Source organism: Teleopsis dalmanni, chromosome 2 (assembly GCF_002237135.1).
Source record: "Teleopsis dalmanni isolate 2A chromosome 2, ASM223713v2, whole genome shotgun sequence".
Classification (NCBI taxonomy): Eukaryota; Metazoa; Arthropoda; class Insecta; order Diptera; family Diopsidae; genus Teleopsis; species Teleopsis dalmanni.
In genome coordinates, this window is record NC_051847.1 from 10,235,417 (window position 1) to 10,261,320 (window position 25,904).

General features: G+C 26.4%; 4 protein-coding genes across 4 annotated transcripts in view; 2 read left to right on the forward strand and 2 right to left on the reverse strand.

The window, feature by feature from the left end:
* Positions 1 to 420, reverse strand: part of LOC119685667 (aspartyl/asparaginyl beta-hydroxylase-like) — a 1,325-nt gene extending 905 nt beyond the window's left edge. Inside the window, exons 1-2 of the mRNA XM_038100018.1 lie at positions 400 to 420; positions 225 to 267 (exon numbers count right to left, since the gene is read on the reverse strand). Coding sequence (XP_037955946.1) covers positions 225 to 267; positions 400 to 420 — 64 coding nt within the window. The remainder of the gene's footprint in view (positions 1 to 224; positions 268 to 399) is intronic.
* A 454-nt stretch (positions 421 to 874) lies between these two features.
* Positions 875 to 5,507, forward strand: LOC119679321 (leucine-rich repeat-containing protein 4C-like). The gene is made up of 7 exons (XM_038091601.1): positions 875 to 1,123; positions 2,495 to 2,638; positions 2,781 to 2,900; positions 2,977 to 3,067; positions 3,127 to 3,312; positions 4,489 to 4,644; positions 4,719 to 5,507. The coding sequence occupies exons 1-7, from the start codon at positions 935 to 937 to the stop codon at positions 4,880 to 4,882; spliced, it is 1,050 nt and encodes a 349-aa protein (XP_037947529.1). The 5' UTR covers positions 875 to 934; the 3' UTR covers positions 4,883 to 5,507.
* A 998-nt stretch (positions 5,508 to 6,505) lies between these two features.
* Positions 6,506 to 8,248, forward strand: LOC119685699. The gene is made up of 4 exons (XM_038100056.1): positions 6,506 to 6,603; positions 7,360 to 7,532; positions 7,654 to 7,821; positions 8,016 to 8,248. The coding sequence occupies exons 1-4, from the start codon at positions 6,506 to 6,508 to the stop codon at positions 8,246 to 8,248; spliced, it is 672 nt and encodes a 223-aa protein (XP_037955984.1).
* Positions 8,249 to 8,563: 315 nt separating this feature from the next.
* LOC119679320 (venom carboxylesterase-6-like) lies at positions 8,564 to 11,966 on the reverse strand. The gene is made up of 7 exons (XM_038091600.1): positions 11,577 to 11,966; positions 11,336 to 11,479; positions 10,199 to 10,349; positions 9,936 to 10,121; positions 9,317 to 9,873; positions 8,934 to 9,232; positions 8,564 to 8,862 (listed from the first exon to the last, which is right to left on the reverse strand). The coding sequence occupies exons 1-7, from the start codon at positions 11,778 to 11,780 to the stop codon at positions 8,619 to 8,621; spliced, it is 1,785 nt and encodes a 594-aa protein (XP_037947528.1). The 5' UTR covers positions 11,781 to 11,966; the 3' UTR covers positions 8,564 to 8,618.
* Between the last annotated feature and the right edge of the window lie 13,938 nt (positions 11,967 to 25,904).

A 25,904-nucleotide genomic window follows, 5' to 3' on the forward strand; every position in this document is an offset into this window, starting at 1 on the left:
TTCCGTAATTTTATTAAATTTAAATAACTGCTTCCAATACTATATAAATTCAAAACATTATTAAAGTTAGTGTAATTCCATTAAATATGAATTTATTCTGAATAGCGTATTTAAAAAAAATTAAAATGTTCTTTATATGTAAATAAATATGCTATTTTTCTAAATAAACATAAACAAGTTCACTACAAAATTTAAAAGGACATTGACATTTATATGTTTATTACTTTGGAGTTTGATTGAAGTCGCTAAAATTTTCTCTAAATTCTTCTTACGAGTAAGAATATAATAAGCACATTTATGAAAATGTGAGTATAGTAGATTTGAGAGTTACTCTACATCTTAAAATTGTAAGTACCAAGAATTAACTTTGATTCGAGGTGGCATTCAACGACAACTTACCTCGATAGTGCGGTTGAACATAATAGTTAAGTACCTCTGCTCAGAATTGTTAGATTTTTAATGTATAAGCGTGTAAGTATCTATATATCTTCTTCTTTCATATATATATCTATACACACCTATCTTATTAAAAAGTTTTAATGCTTTGTCACTTTATAGCCTTTTAGAAGATATTAATTCACAAATTTATACTAACAATATATAATTCTGAATAAAATATATTTTAATATATGATTTCATATATGATTTTAATATAATGATTTTATATTTTCTACTCTGCAATAATAATCAACTTTATAGATAACTCAAAGGGTCACACATGCACTGTAGCGCACGACTAACTCTTTTATTGTTTTTAACTACCTTTTAGATATCAGTATCAAATATCCTCTCTCATTCATACACATTTTACAAATAAACTTTAAAATCAAAGACTTATGACACAAAGAGCCCAAATTTCATCATATATTTTATTTATAAGTTTCATCCTTTTTATTAAATATAATTCATTCAAGTTTCTCAATTGAATTACAGTATGGAAGTTAGCATCATCATTTCTCGGATAGTGTTTCTTATTCTACTGAGACAGATGATAGCGTTCGATAATGTTGTGTCTGGAGAAAAGGTGACTTGTACTCACTTGCATGTGAACCGACTACTAAAGGCAAAATGTTACGATATGAATCTTAAGGAAGTACCACAATATCTTCGGACAGGTGTCGAGGTAAGTACTTTTTTAAATTATATATCTTTAAATAATTTGTCATTTATTTTAAATATATGCAAGAGTTAATTTTTGACTTGAAAATGGATTTTTGTTGATTTGCATAAGCTAATTGCTGAGTTTATGCTAAATTTTTATTTGATCCCACGTGGTTGATGTTTCTAAAAGGTCAATTTACTTGAATTCAAAAGAAATTCAATTCAAGATAAAGCAAAAATATATTCTATATACGTCTTAAGTAAGCATTTTGTCATAAGCACAAACAAAATTTCAGCGATATTCAATTAAACTTAATTAACCCACAAAGACATGTCGCGTTACTTAAGTGGACAAATGCGGGCATGATTCACACTATCACTTACTGAAAACCAGTTATGGCATAGATTTTGTTTAGAAGAATACTCAGAATGTATCTTTAAATATTTAGCTTAAATTTAAAAATATGATTTTCAAGAATTTACAAAATGCAGTTAGTTCTTAAATATCACCTTTAATATTGGTGATATTCATTTTCAATCCATCACTTACTTTTTCTTCTACAAAAACGTCACATATTCTTTAAGTTTGTAGTTTTAGTTGTATTGATTCTGAGAAATTTCAACACTTTATAATGTGGCTGTACCGATCGGTTGTACCGGAATTGACACATTGTTCTATATATTTGTTATGTCAAATCTAAGATTTAAGATATATCTAAGATAGATCTCAGAAAGTGGGAATTATTACGAGACACTGCCCGTTGGGAAAACATGCCGTGAAGCTCTATATCAGGACCTCCTTGTTCTGTAGACATTGCATGGAGGATGACGAAGAGGAATTACCAACACACCTTCTGTTACAGACTCTCCTATTTAGGGTCGCCCATTTTTTCAATTCATTAAGAGAGCTGAATTCTATTCCTTAGCTCGTGGCCAGGGTATCACAATGGACCTAATGGTCTAAGTACGTTTTCGGACTTCCCCAGTAATCTAACCTATGTCAAATATGTACGGGACTATCACACTTCCAGACCAAACTTTGTTACGTTGTATGGATATGATGAAAATCTGAAAATTACTTTTAGATTTTCACTGTCTCACATATGTCTATTTTGTTGTTTAACATATCTATTACGCGAAAAATGAGCCTCATTATATTTCTAGTTTATTGTTAATTTTCTAATTCTTTTTTTAAATTCTTACTTTTAGTTTTAATTGAATGAGTATATCATAACTTTTACGTTCAGACTTAATTTCACCAATACATAACAAAAATTATCTTTTATCTTTTTCAGATATTTTCACATATTATTTCATTAATTTTAATTAAAGCAATTTTGTTAAATTTACCTAAAGCAGCACAATAATTTTGTAACTATTTAATTAATTACAGATATTGGATTTATCATTCAATCGCATAAAAAAATTAAAACGAAATTCATTTCAACATTACAAAAAGGTGAAGTACTTGCTGCTCTATGAAAATATGATACAATCGGTAGAACCGGGCACATTTCGAGCTCTCACCTCATTACAGGTAATTCCAAATTATTTTATTGCATTTCGAATGCAAACAAAATGGAAAATTAAAAAAATTAATTATTTGTTTTGTTGAAAAATATATTACTTTATCATATCACTGTCATAAAATGATATATAAATTAATTAATATCTTTCAGGAAATTGATCTATCGAACAATGCACTCATGACAATCCCATTAGAAATATTTCAACTACCCTCACTACGTAATTTATATGTAGATAGTAATGAACTTATATATTTAGACAGAGATTTAGAGGTAACTGTTATATGTTAATAAACTAGAATATTTAACTATAATAATATGCAATTATTTTTTTTCTTTTTCCCTAAAGACTTTGCAAAAACCTATACAAGCGCCCTTAGAATATATAAACTTAGCTGATTGTGCACTTAACGATCTGCCTGACTTGGGTATAGTACCAAGTATGTAATTAATTAAATTATTACATTTCTTTTTATTTGATTCATTTATTTTATTTTAGATATCTGGCATGTTAATATATCAAAAAATCCTTTGACTGAACTCACTATGAGTAAATTTGCCAATATGTGCAATTTAAAAAGTATCGATTTGACTAAAACAGATATGTCAATTTGTTCATGTCAGCAAGTTAATAATCACTTGCGATTTGTGGATGCAGATACAAAATTTGTACCAATTTGTAGAGGTAAGTTATTTTTGAAATAAATTGCTATATCGTTATTTTTAAAATTCCCGTTTCTCCGGATCCGACTTCTCAACATCTTTGTTAATTGAAAAATAAATTGTTTTAAAGTCCTTAAACGATCTGGCCAAACCTGGACACAGACACATCAGGTGTTCTGGTGTCCTTTCCTCGAGAGAGAGACACGTATTGCAGGAGATATCACAGGGTAGGACAAGTCTAGGTTCATTAAAATGTTTTTGTGTCCGAATGTCAATACGACATAGCTTTTATCTCAGATTTCTGAGATTTCTGATTGTGCAATTTTGGTGCTTACCAATCTTATCGAAAATTTTCATTGCTTTATTTTTAGTTATTTGTTAATCGTATCTACTCGTAAGTCTATATGAATTTTTTTTATTTTTAATATATTATTGAACTATTCTGTAACTAAATGTAATCTTTATATAAATGTAATTTATATAAAGAAATGCTATTTGAATAAATTCACATATAAGAGTGTCTACTTTCTGTTGTTAATTACCTATAACAATAAAGGTATGTAACAAATATGTAACTGTAACAAATCTTAGAGAGGTCCAACAACGGCCGAGTCTACGTTCGAGAGCCACAGATAAAATGTAAGGATTACAAGACGAATGGGTAGGGGAGTGGATGTGTGGCGTTAGAATTCAGGGGATAATAGAAAAAGAAGAGGGAGGATATAATTGAAATCGATCAGGGTCCAGTCGTATAAACCTCGCTACCTCATATGGATGAGTCCAAAGTTCGATTAGACTTAAATTAGTGTGTACAGTGAGACAAAAGAGCAGATAGGCGACGTCATGGGGGATAGAGCTGCACACATTAGGAATGGACGTGTTTATACGTGACAAGTAACTGTTTAGCACATGGCTATATCCAAATCACAATTGTGCTCGGACAGTCCTTGCTGCATGGGAGCCACTCGTCGACCTCGATCACTAAATGTCGTTCAAAACCCCCCAAAGAAACTACACAGGCTAATCTCAGCGGGTTATTACAACAACAACAACACATGAAACATTATTTTTCTTTAAAATCTATATCTAAAAAATTCTCTACGTTATTCTACGACTATAATATTGTTATATATATTGTTTAATATATAGAATATATATATCCATACTTAACTCATAAAAATATATATACTTTTTTTAGACTCTCTTGATCTTAATATTTGCCCATTGCCTTACAACGAAACTATTAAATCGACTACTTTTGAGCGCTGTAAGCGTACTGCGGCTCTGGAAGAAGCGCGTAGCACTTGGTTTTTTATTGCTGGTTGTGTTGGAGGTGGTATATTGGTGCTGCTCAGTAAGTATATAGCTACGAATAACATATAATAATATTTATATTATTATTATTTTTTAAAACATTTTCCATTGCAGTTGTGATATGCTGTTGTCATCGAAGACAGAAACGAAAGAAAAACGATAAGAAGAAAATTTTAGCTAAAAATCGTAAGGAATTAATTGTGTCACCTGCTAATGCCATACACAATGGCCATGTAAACAGTCATGAGAATGAACTTTTACGTTGTGATAATGCGTAGCAATGAAATATAAATTATTTAAAGTTTAGAAATAAATATATAATAATTATAAACATTGTTGTAAACATATTCATAATTGTTATACATAATATAGTAGTTCTAATATAGATTTAAGTTTGCCACATGCAGCAACTACCAAAAATAGTTGTTAAACTAATAAAATGAAAATGAAGTATTATTTTAGTTAATTATATTAGTAATAGTTAATTATTAATAATGAACTAATAATGTTGATGTTAGATAATGTTAGTAATTACTTGTAATGTAGTATTTGTACCATAACTCCATTAAGCAAACATGAAACCGATAAGACGTTAAATGCCAAACTCAAAGTGCCTTTATTTTTTAAGAACATTTTTCATATTTTAATCTAATACAAAGTATTTAACATAATTTGTAATTGTTATTAATATTTAAAATACAATATACCAAATATATAATAAGAAAAAAAAATACAATTATTTTATTAGGATTATTAGTTTGATAAATGTTTAATTCAGACTATAATTACTATTTCTTAGATCAGCGTATCTCAACCACCAGTCCGCGGCATTACTACCACCGATCATTAAAATGCTATTTATATTTCTTAGAGTATTTTCAAAGAAATTAAAATAAAAATCAAATATTATAATATTTGAAAAAATATATTCAATTTATTTTATATTTTTTAACTAATAAAAAATATACAGACTACATAAAACTTATATATCCGCAAAACCTTTTAGGTTGAGTATCACTGACTTGCAGTACTTTAGTTCTTCTATCAAATAAAAAGTTTAATTATTGTATTATAAACTTCATTAAATTAAATTTGTTTAAATGTAATGCTAATACATAAAATAAGATGGTCTTATCTTAAATGAAAAAAGGTAAATAATTTATTTTCAAATAATTTTGTTAGACTAAATAAATTTCTTTTAGTTTCCATTTAAAATTTATAGATGAGTTCAGGTAAAAAGTCTTAAATAATTATAAGTAAAAATTAATTTATTAAAAATAATTTATAACTACCTTAACGGATATATCTATTAAAACTATGTTAAAGCTTTGTTACAAATTTATTTAAAATATATTTACAAGCACATATCGTATAATATATGAATAATACAATAACTATATATTTATATACGTCTGAAGATATTTAGTATTTCAAAGAAATCTAATTATTATTTAGTTTAGGAAGTAAATTAGAAAACAGAAATTAAATTTATTTATTTTAATGTAAAAAAAAACAAATTTAAATTTGATTCCAATTAAATTTATTTAAAGTCAATCATAAACTTAAATATTTTCAAATAAAAATGAAAAAAAAAATTAATTTATTAATTAATTGATATTTTTGACTACAATATAGTAATTTAGAATATTGTCAAATAGCCATTATCAGTAATCTTAAAAATTTTTTTTAAAATTAATTTAATACATATAATTTTACACAATTTTTTATACTATTAGCACCAAGAGTTAAACTTTCGCTCCTAAATTAAAAACACAGAGTCACGCTTTAGACACCCGATATTGTTGTTGTTGTAACCCGCTGGGACCTGCAAGCAGATAACATGAAAGGATACACAAGACGATTACATGAGTAGGAAAGTGGGTGGGTAGAGGATAAGGGAGATGAAGGAGCAGAAAGGAGGATGTGGAGAAATAGGTTGGGAGGTTTATATTGAACATTATCCCGAATTTAGGCGGAGAAAACCAGTCACTTCCATGGGGTGAGTCTAAAAGTTAATTAGACGAAGGTTAGTGTGCGCAGAAGGCACAGAGTTAGGCGACAGCATGCGGAGAAGAGCTGCAGTTAGGGCACATATTGGAAATGGACGTGTTTATACGTGACAAGTAACTGTTTAGCACTCGGCTATATCCTGATCTCAATTAAGCTAGGACAGTTCTTGCTGTATGGGGGAGACAATGTTCTTCTGGGGGAAATTTAGACACCCGATCCAGCACTGTACTTGATTTTTGTTATTCAAAATAAAAGTTTTGTTCATTTGTTATTCCAACGATCAATGATTGGAATAATATATTTTATATTTTATAGAATCCATTGACCCATAAATTCATTTGTATTTCAGTTAAATTCATTATTGTATACTTAAAATAAAAACTTTTAAGTTCAATGTCCTTTCATTTTTAATACGGGTACATCCAGAACTTTTTATTTTACTACCCAAACCAGGAAAAATTGAAACAACACAAATTAGCACAACACAACACGCAAAGTTCGCATTTGTTGTCAGCAATTAAAATCAATGAACTAAATAACAATAGTACAGGATATCTGCATGTACTATCCCGCAGGATAATGCATATTTGTCATACATGATTTTAGTAGTATTTTAGCCGTTTATTAAAGCAGTGCTATTAGTAGGGATTTCTATACCACGGAAAATGTTAATTTTTTACAACAAAAAAACAAAATATTCTTTAAATAAATTCATAATTTTAATATTATTTTCTCAACATTTAATAATTGATGCATTTCTTAAAAGTGTTAGAGTTGAGGAAATACCTTTTGGTCTGACCGAAGCAGACAGAAATCAAGCAAAACCAAGAGAAACCAATGCCAAAGAGGCACAAGGCATTTTTGCGGTGTCAAGACTTGAGGATCGACGCAATTTCATACATATATTTCATGTACCTTGTGAGTGGTCAATTTTTAAAACCTATAATTTTATTATATATATATATATATATACTAACTTAAAAGTATATATAAAAGATAGCATGTGATTTTAATATGCTTATGCTTTACTTACTTATAGATATTGTCTGTTTTTTTGCTGCTAAAGGGAAATGGCCTTTTATACCGCCCTTATTGCAGTTGCGCGTTGATTCTCTTGCGAAATCTATCTTTAATCAAACAGATTCATTCATAAGGAATTTTTGCAAGAAATGGATTCAAATTAAGGAATGCTTTCGTCCTATATTTGGTTTGTATTTAAGGAGAGTTCTTTCTTCAAATTGTTCGTATGCTAGCTGTTTCACACCTCTACCTTTAGGGTGGTTTTTTCGCATCTATTTGAAATAGCATACGGACAGTATCTCATTTATGATATCAGAACGGACACTATATTGCCACTCTAACGTAACTCAACCTAACCTAAATGTACTTTTTTCGTTATAGGTAGCAATTCGACAAGTAATGATGTTGAGGCTTTTGCTCCATTGCTTGCTACACCATGTACATGTGCCGACCAATCGATTACTTATTTCGACAAGAAGTATATAGGCAAAGTGAGCTCTCAAACAATATACAATACTATTGAGTTTCTGGAAAGCTTTTTGCCTTCACCAACAAAAAAGACAAAAAGAAAGAATCGTGTGCGTGGACGTTTGGATGAAATTGAAATAGATTAAACTAAATTAAATGCAGATAATTGTATATAATAATACGTAATAAGATATATTTCCATATGTTCAATGTGTTCAATATGCTAAAAAAAAGTCATAAAAAATTTGAACAAAATTTACTTTTTAATAGATACAAAATATTAATCTTATTTAATATATAGGAATTTATATGAATACTTTTAAAAACTTTTTCACATACACACTATTACAAAATTATAGTACGTTTGTTATTAAACAAATAATACATACACATTTATATATATAAACTAAAAATTAAAAACAATTAGAAATAAATATTAAGAATGCATTGAAGTAACGATATTTACAAAAATTGCAATAAATTATATAAAACAAAATCGTAAAGATACATTATATGCTACACAGCTACAGATTGACTTTCTGTAGTAGTAACTGTATTTTTAATATACTTAGGAGAACTTGTTTCCTCCAAAATTGCATCCCATAAATGCACACGTTCTACATTAAATTTATTCTCAGTCTTTATAATAAATGCATCCTCGTTTATATTTGTAAATTCTTGATAATCACAGATTGTTTCAGGCTCAGCATTAAAAGTTAAATTATTGCATGGTTTAATCAATTCCATATTTTGGGGTTTACTGTCAAGATAAAGAAATAAAAACTAAGTAATAGAAATTAAAGTTTATTATATAATCAGTGGAGGTATTACCTGTACTTAGCAAAATGCACGAAATTGCTTACAAAAGCTTGTACGACTGCAGCATCTGTTGAGTTTTTATCGAAGTCTGGAAACAACAACGGTGAGCGGAACAAATAGATTAAATCATCACAGTGTACAACACCATAGTCAAAACTTTGTCGACCTCCAGTGTATATGCCGGCATAAGTATTTAATCCGCTATAATTAAATCGATACAAAAATATGGGGTATTTCTGCGTATCCACAGTATTCACATAATCCTTAATGGCATTGAAATAAGGACGATGAAAACCGCGATCTGTTATAACCTATAAGATTTCGAAAAATTTGCTTATATGTTTGTTTAAATCATATAATTTCACTTCAAAAAAAAAAAAAAATATTGTTCTTACATCAAGAAATGCTTGTGCAGTTCCAAAGTTTATTGATCTTTCTCCTTGAAAATAATAATCCACAATTGTTTGTACTTTCTGTTTAAGTTGTTCATCTGTGAACGATTCTGGAAATTCCATCATCATTTCAAATAATTTATTAAATTTAGCATTAAAATTGTTTCTCAAAACATCATTTTCCAATATCGCTAAAACGCGTACAGCACCTTCATTTGGTACAACACCAGCCAACCAAGGTACTGGCTTATAAAGCCCATTTTTAAGTATATCAGTAGGGTGAGTCACAAAAAATGCATCTCTATTATTAGCTGGTTCAATAACAGGTCTGAAATTTGTGAGATGATCCACATCCCAATATTTCAGACCATCACCAGCATTAACTAATGTTGTCGCATCAACATTACGCAGAGCACGCGTCAATTTCGCCGTACTCAATTCAAAGGCATTACTTATATTACAAAGTTCGGCAATACGACGTGCTTGTGTCAGTGGTTCATTGGTAATTGCGAAGGGTACATTAGCTGTACCACTCAATGAAATAACATTTCGAAACAGACCTATTAGTAGCAGAGGTTTAGTTTTTGATTTAACTTACTGCTTAGTATTAACGTTTACTCACCTTCAGACTGTTTGCTAAGCATATGCATATGTGCTGATATGCCTCCAGCACTTTGACCGAATATTGTTACCATTTTTGGATTTCCCCCAAATGCTGCAATATTCTTTTGTATCCAACGTAATACTAAGGTTTGATCTTTCAGTGCAAAGTTTCCAGGCATATTTTGATCATTTGTTGAAAGAAAACCTATTAGTAACGAAAATATATTATAATATTATATTAGAATATATATTAGAATACTTTCGCACATTATAAATACTTACCAAATGCACCCAATCTGTACGCAAATGTTATTAGTATAACCTCTTTTGTATCCATGAAATATTCTGGACCGTGAATACTGGGACTTGAGGAACCACTAAACCAACCACCTCCATATATATAAACCATTACAGGTAATACTTTAGAACGTACCTAATAATAAAATTAAAAATATTTAATAATAAAAAAAAAGTAAAAAAGTTTATGAGATTTACTAATAAAACAAAATAATTTTAATTTTTTTTAATTCAAAATACTAAAATACTATAAATACTATACTATTTTATATGTAATATTTAAGAATCTATAAATCTTTTACAGAGAATCATCTTCTGAATCTTCTGCCATTTTTAAAGTGATGGCGTTATTTTTATCAACCGACGGCGCTTGCAATGCTTTTCATTTTCAATATTTAAAGTTTTAGAAAGCTTCAAACCTACTCAATAGAACTTCTACTGCTAAACTCAATATAGAAAGAAATTAGAATATTTCTGTGCTTATGCCTGTCATAAAAGGCGACTAAAACCCATCAGACATTATATTATACCATTTTGGGGTATAAATGGTAGCAAATGAGTTTCAGTTGATACACCGAAGTAGAGATGTACCAAGAACTTTGGTTGCTCTTGACACTGGATTAGCTTCATACCAGAGTGTCATGGTGAATGTGGTTAACATTAAAAGACACACATCTAACAGAAGTAAAATATATTATAATAACTTTGAGATAAAATAAGACATCCTGCATAGAAATCAATAATATTTTACGAAAAGAAGTACATTCCATACAACATTTCTTCTTACAATAGATTGTTAAATTTATAGTAAAAATAAATGTCTATATCTCTAATTAAAAAACTTCTATAAACTTCATATATTATGAACTTTAGGTCGAAAAATATATAATCAATGTTTTTAGAATAAAGGCTGCAAATTATAATTTCTAAAATTTTTATAATGGGTAATTAGCTGTACACAATATGCAATATTCAGACCAAACATAGCAACAATTTTAAAGTACTAACGAATTCCACAATTATTTTAATTTTCTTTTAATATATATTTTGAGTATATTTTTTTTTTAATTTTAAACTCTTGTTAAAATATACATTTATAGGATTTCATAAAAGCATACTTACAATAGGTCTGTATAGGTTCAAGTATAGGCAATCCTCGGTTCCGTAAACTGCAGGATTCGGTACTAGATAATTTTTTTGTATGCAATCCATTCTCGGCTCAGTGGCATTAAGTATACCAGACCAACGTGGAAAAGACTTAGGGTTCTATTGTATAAAGACAACAAGAAAGAGTAATTTCTAAGTTTATTGCTTTACTAATATGTAGGAAATATATAATATAAAATTATTTAAATAAACTTACACTAAACCGTAACTCTCCCACTGGTGGCAAGGCATATGGAATGCCCAAATATGCTTCAAATCTGTCTGTTTGAAAGCCAGGCATATATTTGCCGCGCATACAGCCAACATGTAAGGCGCAAACCTTCGGCGACTTTGGTTGGCTGGGAATTGTCAACGCCTCACAAAACAAAGTCAACAAAATGAAGTACCGAAATACAGCCATTTTCTCTTTTTCTTTCTCTTTTTCTTTTTTATTTTATATTTTTAAAATTTACTTTAAAAGAATGATTTGTTGTTGTTGTTGTTGTTGTTGTTGTTATATTCGCTTTTGGTAACTGGCCGTGCGGCGTACCGTTTGTGAAACCGATTAAGCTCAGCTTATAGTTTAAGTAGCGTTTTGTATTACAAAATGTAACTGAAAAAATAAAATAAAATAAAATAAAAATAATAAAAAATTTTTTTTCAAAATTTATTGCTTATTTATTAATTTCCTATACAAATTATTATTATGAAAAAAATATAACAATGATTTCTGCATTCAACTTGAAGCGCTTTGGGGTTTCTGCCTTCGTGTGTTATATCTTTTTCTGTCATTTATTTTTTATATTAGTTTTAATGGCTTAATTTATATAAAAAAATCATTGTTACTGAAAGATTATGCCATTTCTATTTTTGTTAGACCTTTTCGTCGAAATTCGAATTTTCGATTTTATTTCGATTTTATTTTAATTTTATGTGTTAATTATTTGAGATAAAGTATAAATTTTTATTATTATTTAAATTTTAATTTGAATTTCAAACGGTTTTTATTGTGTGCGCTTATGTTTATGAGTCATTAAAGTAAGCGATTCAGTCAAGTTGACGGCAGCACGTCACAATAAAGGTTGTTTTATTTGTTATAAATCTCGGGCTATTGAATATGAATGAGTTTCAATCTGTTGTCAGATGGCATTTGAAAAAGAAATATAGTTTTTACCATTCACATATGTGCAGATATTCACGAAGATATTTGTAATATTTATAAATACTTTTCAGCACGTGAATAATGATGGTGACATGTGTGCTTATATCCGGCCATTGAGAGCTTATAGAATAAATGTGTCAATCAATTAATTGATTATGATTATGATTTATAAGAGTATTGTTTGTTTTGTAAATGATTAACTTAAACGGATTTGTAAGACAATATAAACAGGTACGAATTTTTTTTTACAAATAAGCTTGCTGACGTCTTTAAATACCGGTAACAGTTATATTTTGGTTCAAAATGATTGCTACCTGAACTCGTACATGTGACGAACGCTTAGAATTTATTAGCAAAAGTATTATCTATTTTTAAGGGGACAAAGAATGAAAATTAAATTACCTATTATATTATATAAATAATAGAATTTTACAAGTAACATATAAATTAGAAACATTACACCGTTTAATGTATTTAAAATAGATATTTTAGTTAAATAAGGGAGACATTGAAATTAGTACCATCTCAATAATAATATATGAATCTTTATTTTATTTTTATTATTAATAATTATAACTTACAATTACAGTGAATATCATAATCATTTCATAATCATAATCAAATAAAGTGACATACCTTAGTATACACTTGCATACAGAACTGTTATTTTAAAAATGTACGTTGAAATCAAAATAATATAGATGAAAATGAAAGTATCCAGTTTCCACTATTTTATTTGCTCAAGGTCCTCACCGAGTCTAAAATGTAAGAACCTTTAAAATAAAAGCATACCCACAATAAACTGATGTTAGTAACTGACTAAACTACCAACATTTTCTTAAAAAAGTAATTGATTAAAGTAATGTACTATTAACCATTAATGAACCTTTAATATATACATCAAAGAAATCCTCTTTTACAAGTAGGAGGTCGGGTGGCATCTTAATAAAAGAACTAGAATAATGCAGCGAAACCATAAGCAGTCAAAGTTGAGTGTAATCTAACTTATAATACCGTAATTTAACTTATCTAAAATAATTTACAGAAGAACACAAGTACCAGCAACATTTTAAATAATAATATATTCCAGTTTCTGATTTTAAAATTAGATTCATACATTGTCCCTTGAATTAAACAGCTAAATAATTATTATTAAAGTTAATCACTTAATATAAAAAATAAATATCTTACAAGAGTTTGAAAACGTTTAAACTCGTTTCTATTCAATAAATAAAGAAAATATTTGTTATTATGTATTTACTATTATTTATTAATGGTATGTCACCATTTATACATCAATATCTTACAGTCAGTAGGATGGATGATTTTCAGGTATTTCAACTAAAGGAAATATCTACCAAAAATATCTAAATAAAATTACTCGATGATATCGTGCTGTATTTCACATATTAGTACCAAATTTTGACTAAATTTTAATTTAACTTTGACTACAATTATGGATATAAATAATAACAAAAATCAGTTACGATTTTTAAGCTTATATGACAGTCAACATATATGATATAGTCAACAGATTTTCATCAATTGAACAAATATTTCATGTTGTTTCCTAAATAGCCTATTTGTAAAATTGAGAGAGAAACCTAAATTAAATAAAAGTAAAAATATCTAAAAATGCTAAGAGCTTCTTAATTTTATCAAATTGATCAAGAAAAAAGACTTTCAAATTAAAAATTTTTTAATAAATTTTTAATATTAAAAATTCAATAATAATAATAGTACATTAATTATTAAATTATATTTATTGATAGTATATTTTAAAATTATTATGCGTTAACAAAATTTTATATTTTATGATAAATTTTTTCTTTTTGATCTTTAAACACAAAAAATCAAGGTTGACCTTGTTGCAGTTGTTGACATTAACCAGGTGCACTTTATATATGCATAATTATTAAAATTTTTTTAGATTATTTAATTAACTATTTTTAATCATTTATTAACCAATAGTAAAACCATAAACAATAAGTCAAAAATTTATGCCAAGGTAACCCAATTATTTTTTCTTAATAAAAACTGCAGTGGTCAAACAAAACGTAGGCATATGTTAAAAAAATTGCAATTTAAAGCACATTTAATAGTAACAACCAGTCTTTATTGATATTGCAATCTATTGAAATAAAAAAAAAAACAATTCATAAAGTTGTCTTGCCTCTTACAATATCGGAATATTATCTACAATAAAATTCACATTTTAAGTCGGATTGTTCTGAACTAGGAAAATTATTGAAAACATTCTTTATAAAATATTTTCATTTTTAATAAGAAGTATAGGCATATATTAATCGTTAGATGACCGCACGACGATTTTAATTTTTAGTCAAAATTCCTCCCCAATAATTCATTTTTTTTCAAAGCATTTAATTTTCATTATGTTTATATTAGACTTTTTAAAGATGGTATATAATTCTATATTTTCATGGAAATATAGTTGAAATTTTTTATTATTTTCAAATTTTTAAATACACTGAGATCTCATATCAAAATAATAAAGTTCAACATGGCACATGGCTAGCCTCACAAGTAAAAAATATTACTCATACGCAGTGGGTACACATAATTTATTTTAGTTCCAAACTATTAAATTAATATAAAAAAGAATAATATTAAGTATAAATAAATTTATTATATTATTATAATTAAAAAAGATTAAATTGTGTGCCTTATATTGAAATGCGTTAGCTTCAGGAGGTGTTCCTTTGATCCAAGAAATAACCAAAATTATATAAATGTGTGATCTATTTTCAATATTTATCGAGATAAACCAAAAGCTATTGAAAAGCAATTGATTTACAAGCTATTGAAGTGTAAATTAAATATGTGAAATTATTGCAAAAATATGCTTCACAGCCATCTATATTTCAAGCTAAAACCGAAATGTTGATATTAGACTACCACATACGTATGATACTTAATAATATTAACTACACTGCAATATATAAAAAAATAATTAATAATAGTAATCACGTCTTGTGTTATGTTAAAAAATCAAGATACCATTCACAATATAATCAAATATTGCAGTTGTTAGTTTATTGTTAAATATATTTTCTTAGAATATTCAATAGTTCAGTATCAAACCCAAATTTAGACCCCATATACTGCTGTTAATACATAAAAAACTAGTAAAGAAACTGAAATCTACGGTTTGTAGATTTTACACCGGTAAAATTGAAATTACAAAAATATACTTAATAATAAGTTGAGAAAGGTATATAACATATATTATATATTGGCAATATTTCTACAAACGAAATCTGTATATTAAAATAATAATGGAATTTAAGGGGCAACAATCGATCAATTAACCAAAGTTATTCTTATTGAAGTTCTCAATAATGATACAGAACAATATTTATGCATGATAGATATAATATAAGCCCTACATAGTTCATGCTACTATCAAGTATATGTTATGATATGTTATTGATGAGATAATTTTTTATATTTTAAATGCATATTTAATGCCAATTTTGATTAAATTAAAATTAAAATTAAAATAATTTTCAAATCATTTTATATTTCATAATAATATGTTTATATAAAATAATTAGTAATGTTATGTTATTAGTCTTTAAGATTCTAAAACTTATTGTTAGGTTTTAATTTAAAGCGATTTAATAAAAACATATTGTTAAATAAAAAAAAAATATTTTTTTATTCATATTTATATATTTTTATATTAATATAAAATACAATATAAACACAGTATAGAGTAAAAGTTCAATTCTACAACTATAAGTAATTCAATTCACAAATTTCAAACAGTAGCATTAATAGTTTATATAAAAATAAAATATATCCTAAAAACTTTTCAATGAATATCACTACTAATGGTATTCTAAAGGTATTTTAATGGTGTTGGTTAATGGTATTCTGAGTAGCTATATAGTCAGTCGGATAGAGTATTTAAATAATAATCGTAATTTATTTCACGATTTCTAAAGTTATTTTTTTATTAAGATTAAAAATTTTATTTAATAGATTATATTTACTAACAAACTGTTATTATCAGCATTGTATTCTTATAATTTTTTATAGTTTGATTTTATATAAATTATCTCACATATATACAATATAATAAATATTTCTGGTTTAGTTTACGAATGTCTAAAATAAATATACAATAAAATTTTAATTGCATTTAACTACTTGCTTTTAATTATTTTTATATTTTTAATATTTTTTTTTTACTATTTTTTATTTTATTTAACTTTATTTTTGAGAATATGTATTTTAGGAATTTTTTTTGATATAATATTATTTAATATTATATTTATTTAATGAATTCTAGTTGAATTTTGTAATATTCATTATTACACTTACAGTTTTAATGTAGAATTATTATTTAAATTATTTATATTATTTCATTTAATTTTATTTTTGAGAATATGTATTTTATGAATTTCTTTTGATATATTGTATTATATATTATTATATTTATTTAATGAATTCCAGTTGAATTTTGTAATATTCATTATTACACTTACAGTTTCAATGTAGAATTAGTTTTGAAATAATAAATACTAATTGCACTCTTTTGAATAATAAAGATTATATATATTACGAACTACTACACTAACTTTCTTTAAAATAATTTTAAAGTATCTGTGAATCTATTAAATCTGCGAAAATCTATTAGAGCGACCGTATCTTAAGACAACCAAAACGCGTCTAACGCAGATCGCGCAAAAGCGAAATGATTTTATTCTACAGATTAGAAAGATAAAAAAAATCAGTTTCAATGCTCATTAACTCGTTACTTGAATTTCTACGAAACTTAGTACAAGACAACGAGTAAACTGCAAGTTAGTACATATTTTAATAAATTTATTAAAATATAATTAATATTTCTTAAATTAAGTAAACAGAAATTTAAACAAAAGACTTTTTCCTTATTTATAAAAAAAAATTATATTAAAGAAGTCTATATAATTTTACCACTGGAAACATTAAATTTATGCAATTTTAATTAGTTAACAATTACAATAAATTATCTAATATTTTGTAATAGCCATTAGTTATTGATTCTTATCACACGAGTATGAATTATTTAATAAAAGTTAGCTTAAAACTGCAAACCAAAGATAAAATGTTATTTATTTAAATTATGAAAAGCCACACCGACTTTTCTATACCTTTAATTCATTATTGAAAGTGTTTATATAAAGTGAGATTAAAGATAATAAAAATATTGTAAATTTATTTTTTAATTATCAAGAGTTTTGCGGAGTACTTGTTGAATTGATTTGTAAGTAAATTGTTTTGATATACCAAAATAATAACAAACTTAAAAATAAATAAAATAAATATAAATTTAAATATTAAAGCAAAAAAAAATTATTTATAATTTTATATATATAATTTAACATTAAAAAAATATTTTTCAAGATATAATTAATTTTTTTTTAAATGAAATAAATAAAAAGCCCACAAATAATTAAAAAATCAATGAACGATTATAGGCGCGATTGACAGTAATAGTTGCGGTTTCTGGAAAGAAGGAAGATTTTAATTAAATTTAAAGACAGAAGCGTGTTTATAATGTGAAAATAGTTAGCGCGTGCGTGCTTTATCGCTCTGACAACGCAGTATTGTTGGCGCCTATAGCGTCACAACAACTGCTTCAAACCAAATCGCATTTACCTTAGCGCACGTGCACAGAGGCGCTTAACCCAAGTAAATAATTAAAAAATTCACAAGTCCAAATACAAGTATAATTATAAAAAAAAATAAAGTATTAAATATAATTCTTAACTGTTGAAATTGCTCCAAAGCAGATATGAATGGTTAAAATTTTCCACTCCATATTAGCTAACATACATATTTTCGTACAGATAATATTAGAAAGTTTTGTGACCCTATCAAAGGTTTTATTATATTAATGTACACAATATTAAAAAAAAATGTATGTAATTAAAAATTTAAATTACGTTGAAACTACTAACCATTAACATGAAACAATATTAATTCGAGCACATTTTTAGAGCGATAGAAATTTAGTCCCTTATCCACCTAGGCTGCGCCTATGTAAGGAATCCTATCGCTCTTTATTCTATTACATTATATTTTACTTATATTACTTCGAGCTCACTTTTAGAACGGTAGAAACTCAATCCCATATGCCATCTAGGCTGCGCCTATGTAAGGAATCCTATCGCCCTTTATTTTATTACGTTATATTTTACCTATATTACTTCGAGCACATTTTTAGAGCGATAGAAACTTAGTCCCTTATGCCACCTAGGCTGCGCCTATGTAAGGAAGCCTATCACTCTTTATTCTTTTACATCATATTTTACCTATATTACTTCGGGCTCACTTTTAGAACGGAAGAAACTCAATCCCATATGCCATCTGGGCTGCGCCTATGTAAGGAATTCTATCGCCCTTTATTCTATTACATTATATTTTACCTATATTACTTCGGGCTCACTTTTAGAACGGAAGAAACTCAATCCCATATGCCACCTAGGCTGCGCCTATGTAAGGAAGCTTATCGCTCTTTATTCTATTACATTATGTTTTATGTTATATCGATTGCTGCTACAGCAAGAGAAATTATTATTTTTTTATTATTACAACGATATTGTATTTTTCACTATTATAAATTAGAATAAAAGCAATTTTGTAACATAGTGTATTGTAATTTTAAAATTATTTATTGAAAGGAAAATTCAATCTACCTATTAATACGAATCCTAACCTATCACCTTAAACTGACTTATTTCTATAAAGAATTTCAATGAGATTACTAAACTTTTTTTTGAGTGCCGCTCTTGCATACAGATATCTGTAAGTCGTTCATAAATCCTGTTAAACTAGCTCATCTATTTTGTACTTATCTGCAGTATCACTGTTACTGTGGACCCAGAGAAAAGAGATGCTGGCATCACAGACTGAGATGCGTAGCACCCCAAAAACCTCATAAATAGAAACTGATCTAAATTTTAAAGTAACTGATAATACAAATGTATGACAATGATATTTTCAGTTAACCTCTATAGAGTAAATATACGAATTTAAGGAATGTACTTGAACGTGGCAGCTGAAACATAAGGCAATCTCATAGATAGCTATCTCAATGTAAGGAATAGCTTAAAATGTGAAAATTTTATTAGTTTCCGTCTTTTTATATTGCTGTCTTTATTAAATAGATTTATGGCATTTCCCAACTCATTATTATTTTAATATTTATTATAAAATTTTTATAAAGTAGTAGTCTTCTAATACCTATTGCGCTGCATATATAGAATAAAATTAATTACAAATGCATGAATAAAAAATTCAACCGTCGTATACACAACGGACCTCTCCAATACGTTTACACACGAATAAGCACCGTTAATTATTATTATAACAAGCTTCGATTAGCATTATTGTAACTTAATTAAAAAATATCCGTTAACATTTATCTGTTAAAATGTAGTATTTGCAATTATATTCGTAAATTGTTGTCAGGTGCCGATTTGTTGAGTAAAAATTTAATATTTATTAATGATTAGTTTGACATGTGCTGGCAAAAATGTATTGTTTACTTTTTAATAATTATAAAATTAAGAAAAGCGTCACTTATAAGTAATGTAGAAGAACTTATAAAGATGTAGCAAAATAAAAAAAAAATTTCAAAACACTTAAGACATTTACGTTAATTATTTATAGAATATTTATGTTCGTATATTTAGAATAGAAAAAACGTATTTAAAATAGAACGAACACTTAACAAAATATTAAGAATATTTATATTTGTTTTATAATTGTTTAAACTCGATTCAATGGAAAAGTTATTTTTATTTCTTTGTAATAGGACCTTTTTATTTTAAACGTATTAAAAGCGCTAATTGTTTTTATTCTCATTTAGGTCAGTCTAAAATTATACTATAAACTAGTAGGTGTCAGAATTGGCTGACGTATATCAGCCGTATGTTTTAATTGAGTTTAATATTGAGTAGTATTCGATTTGTCTACTTGCAAGAAAAATATATATTTATATATCAATTAAAACAATAAAATACGAATACATTTTATATATTGTATTATAAAATATAGTTGAAGATATTTTGCGGTTTTGCGGTTACGCTGTCGTCATTTAATATATGACATATACAACACAAATACAAAAGGTTTTTAACCTTTCAAATAAATGCTATCGAAACTACATTTATAAAAACGTGGAGATTTAGTTCCTCTTTTTAATTTATTTATATTTTATTTTCAAATTATTAAACATATCTAAACTGAATTGCTACAATGGAAACACATAATATTAATATTATACCAATAATATTTATTATTTTCACTTAAAAGTAAATTTTTTATATGTTATGATTACGTTCAATAGTTTTCCTGTGCGTATGAGTAACATTAGTGAATGCGTATCATTGATGTTACAATATAATAGAGGAAACTCAAACCCCAAAGGCGAAGGGGTTTTTAACGAAGTGAAAAATATCAATATATATATATATAGACATATTATATTGACTTTTGCAAGTGATAATACTAGAGCTCATTTCAAAATTTTACATTTGTTTACTAGATAGTATATGCTAGATTTCAATTGATCCATTTCCACAAGAAACGGTTCCTTTTAGACTTTTACAAGTTTAATTTTTGTTAGATCTCAGTTTTGCCACACGATAGCAATTTTAAGAAATTTATGAAAAATATATCCCTATTTTAGACCAGAAACAATTTTGTAGTTTTAATAATGTGAAGCAATTTCTACACCCATTTCTACACCCCAGCTACACCCATATATTCAGTATCTGTGTAGGATATGTGGCTCTTCTAGCTCAGAACCATAACTTCGGCAGCTACATTGCTAGTAACACCTAACTGATTTAACAAAGTTAGAATGTTATTGTCGTTTTAAAATAATTTATCAATAGATATCATTCTGTTGTTGTTATAATGCATATATATTTCATATTTTTATTTCAGTGGCTGACTAACTATATATTTATATTCTACTGAAAAAATAAAAGTTATAATATTATATTCACTAGTCTCAACAATAATAGCAAGTAAAATGGATTTTCTAAGGCATCATATGAAATAATAAAATTGAAGTTTAAATATCGATAAATATTTTATTTTCTTTAGTCCTTACTCCCTTTTAATAGTATTAGTTGTATTTTTATTTTTTTAGTATTTAAGTATTTATATATTTTTATTTTATTTTAATTATGAAGCGGACTGTTATCCGAGGATGACTATCGAAGATAAACGAAATATAAACAATTTATTTTATTAAAAATGTATTTAAAAATCTTTTTTTTAGAATAAAATGTATAATTTTGGTCATAAACTAATGATATTATTATTATATAAATTGATAAAAGCCTTGAACTAATGTTGTTAGTTTTAATATTTAGTAATCATTCTCATTTATTAAATCTTCTAACCAGATATTAAGAAGCAATTTCTATAGTGCAATAAATTTTTTAAGCAATGTTTTACAGATCACAAAATCTTTTTAAGTAATTTACTACATATATAAGAGCAGGTAAACTACTAGTATTTGCTATAGCTGCACTGTCAACCGCATTTTAAAAAACTATATATGATAACTTTAAGGGAATTGATATACCCCTTACAAATTAATATGCAATTTTAATTTTAAAGAAGTAAAGTGCATTATTGATTGACTTTTTATTTATTTAAGGCAATTAAAAAGTATTAGTCTCACTTTCTGTATATTTACTTTAACTTAATAGGCACTGAACTTAGTGAAATTAAATTAGTTTATGCTATCTGATATCTGTTGCTTAAAATTAGCATTCACTAATTTAATATTTAATATCATTAAATTATTAATAGGTACTTTCCATATCAAAAAAATAATTTCTTATTCACATTCTTAATCGATATACGTATATTCATATCATTAAATTTTTTAATTCTAAGAACAGAAGCTTCTTATACGTTTTTATGACTTCAATAAAAAGCCTTCGATGATTTACTATACAAACACTTAATTAATTCAGTAGCCACACTTACGCAGTGCTACTACATCACAATCCACAAATAACCTAATTTCATATGCTAAGTATAAAACCTGTCAATCTCTCCTTTAAGATACTATTGTATTTTATTTTATTATATTTTATAGCTGTCAAACCGGCCTCCTCCTGGGTTGTAAAAATAAACTAATATTTAATATTGTTTTAAAAATATGTTTTCCAAATATTTTTACTTAATTTAAATTTTAATTTGAACATAATTTATATTTGAGTTTTGATATTTTTAAGTCTAATATTGTATAAACAATCAATAATTTTATTGTATTTTAAAACAAAAATATCACATCGTAAAATATTTACTGTTTTTTTTTTGTCAATATTGTTGTTTTAGAATTTATTTTCTATATATTTCACACTTGAACTGATAGATAACGAGTTGACTCTACGACTGAGCCTAACTCGTACAACAATTCTTCCTTTTATTTAACAATCTTCTGTAGCAATTTGCAGTGTCAAAAAAGCCGATGTTTCACTTTTTCTGAATATTTTTAAAGCATGTAATAAACTAATTACAATAAAATTGTATTTATATATATGTGTATATATATATAACAACCACAACTCTGCATATCCGATGTCAGAAATACCAAGGCGCAGTTCCGCACGCGCTCACATTTCAACTGATACAGCGACGTATCTTCAAAGCCGATAACTTCTTTTAAAAGTTGCAAAAGAATAGCAAAGATTTCTAGTGACGTATGTAAATAATAATATTCACACGAGTACTTAACACGCTACACTCTTAAAAACAAAACAAAAACGTAAATTCTTTTAAATGAATTCTCTTCATTCAAAATCTGCAAATTAAGCAATACGATCTTGTTTACAAATATTTGTTGCGGTTTTCTGAAAGATAAGAGTTGAGGTAGTTCATGCAAAATATTATCTCACCTGTGTTGTTTTTATTAGAAATATGCCGTTATTATTGTTTTTTCAAAGTATTGAAATTTCTGCTTTTTAAATTTTACCCATACTAAATATAAATTTATACTATTTTGAACTACTCGTATTTTAAAATAGAAAATTACTCCAATGAACATATTTTAAGTAACGCAAATAATTAATAATATGTTAGTATGAAAAAATAAAATTTGTAAAATAAATTTTAAAGGATTTAACTTATGAATACAGCATAGAGAAAGAAATGAAATGTTTAAAGGACGTATTACACAAAAAAATATACATCAAAAGATTTTTTATATTCTATACTTACATTTCTTTTCATTTATTTTCCCTTCAATTTATTTTCTCGTTTTTTACTATATATATCTTATGCCTCTTTTTCACTATGTCATTTACAATGTCAAATATTATCAGTATAATGAAAACAGGCAGTCATATGATGTGATGAAAACGCATTTGACACACCAGTCAATTGTAATTGTCATTTAAAATGACAGAGTAAAAACAAGACCCCCTGACCCACACTTCACATCAATTTTACTTGGACTATGTTCCGAGGCCTTTATTTTTGGTTTTATCTGTCTTTCAATCTATCTCTTAACAGTTATTGTTTTTCTGATACTTTCAGACAATATAGTGATTTTTCATTTTTCTTTATTCATTCCCATTTATTATAGCAAAAAAAAAAAGAATTTAAAAAAAAAATTTATGTAGAGGATACAGATACTGATACTGATTGAATGAACTATGTCAGAATGACTGACATAGCAAACTGTTATACTTTAGCCTACTTATACGTTTGGTAGGTATCATTATCATCGTTATGAACATCTTACAACATTACGGATCGGTGATCTCTTCTGATACTGTTTTTATGTATGCCAACATCGCAGTTCTATCTTTCACAAAACAAGCGTTAATACCTACAATCCAACATATTCTGCATCGATCATTACCTTGAAAGTTTTTAACTTAGTATTAGTGCAACTATTAGGGGTAGTTTTCTAATATTCTTTTTACGTTCTCAGTCCAGAAGGAATTCATAGTTGACATGTTAATAGAAGTTTACATTTCTTTTTTTTCTGGAACAGACTGTTTTTTACAAGATTTCTTGTTAGTATCCATGTTTTACAGCCATATATGACTGTTGGTGTAACAATTGTATTATAAACCTTTTTCGTGATAGTATTTTTTAATTGAAATCAAAACTGTAATAGACATTAATGCATAATGAAATTCACTATGTTCATGAATTTCAGTGACATAAAGCATTTTTATGAGTCATTTTACAAGGAATCTTAAACCGAACACACAAAAATTATATATAACATGATTCTGAAAGGTGATTTAATATAAATATTTTATAAAAATGATCCTTACAATATTAAAATATGAAATTAATATAGTCAAACATGATATTCATCATATAAACAAAAAATAATAGGGTTAATTAATATATCATATTATTAAGAAGAAATTGGTTATCTAAATGTACAAGTGTTGAACAAAACAAATATCTTTCACAGTCTAATTAATTGACACACCTTAACACTTTTTTAAAACAATATTTATGATAAAAAAATTTATATTACTTTATCTTAATTATAAAACTGAAAATATATATGACCTAAACATAAAAACTTTTGCAAAAATTCTTATTGACAGTTAATACAATAACTAATAAATTAATAACAATATACTCTATCAAATAAATGTTAAAATATTAAAAAATATGCTCTTTGTTAAAAATAAAACTAAAAACAAATATTTATTTTTGTTCATAAAAATAATCATAATTTTATTTTAGTAAAGTTGTTTTATTTATTTATATATATTTATATCTTTCAATTATTTAAAAATTATAATAGACGTTCACGGCAACCAATACAACTTTGCACAGAAAGCAGCGTACAGTAAAATGCCGATTACGACCAAAAGACATAGAAACTATGTTTTCCTAACAGACAAAATAACATAAAATGTTAATTTAACAGCAACTCTATACCTACAGTTGCTTCTTATTTAGATAATTATTGATTTTTATTTTTATTTAAATCATTTTTAAAAATAATTTTTTTCTCTGTAAGATTGAATGATATTTTCGCTCCATTTATATTTATATATTATCTTTTCTGTCCTTGAAATTATTAATTGTAAAAACGTATAATATATGAAGCTTCCCTTTTGTATAAAATATCTGACTAAAGATTTCAGTTTCATTTATAAAGTTCAATTTTAAGTTGCATTCTTTTGCATAGGAGTAATTCAATTTAGGGTCACGCAGCATGTTGAACTCTAAACTTTTTTTATCTGAAAATATAATTTTTATAATTTTTTGTTTTAATAACCAAATTATATTTATATATATTTTTTTACAGGGTAATTGCTCAACATTAAATAATACACAACTTTTAAAATTAATTTTAAAAAAAAA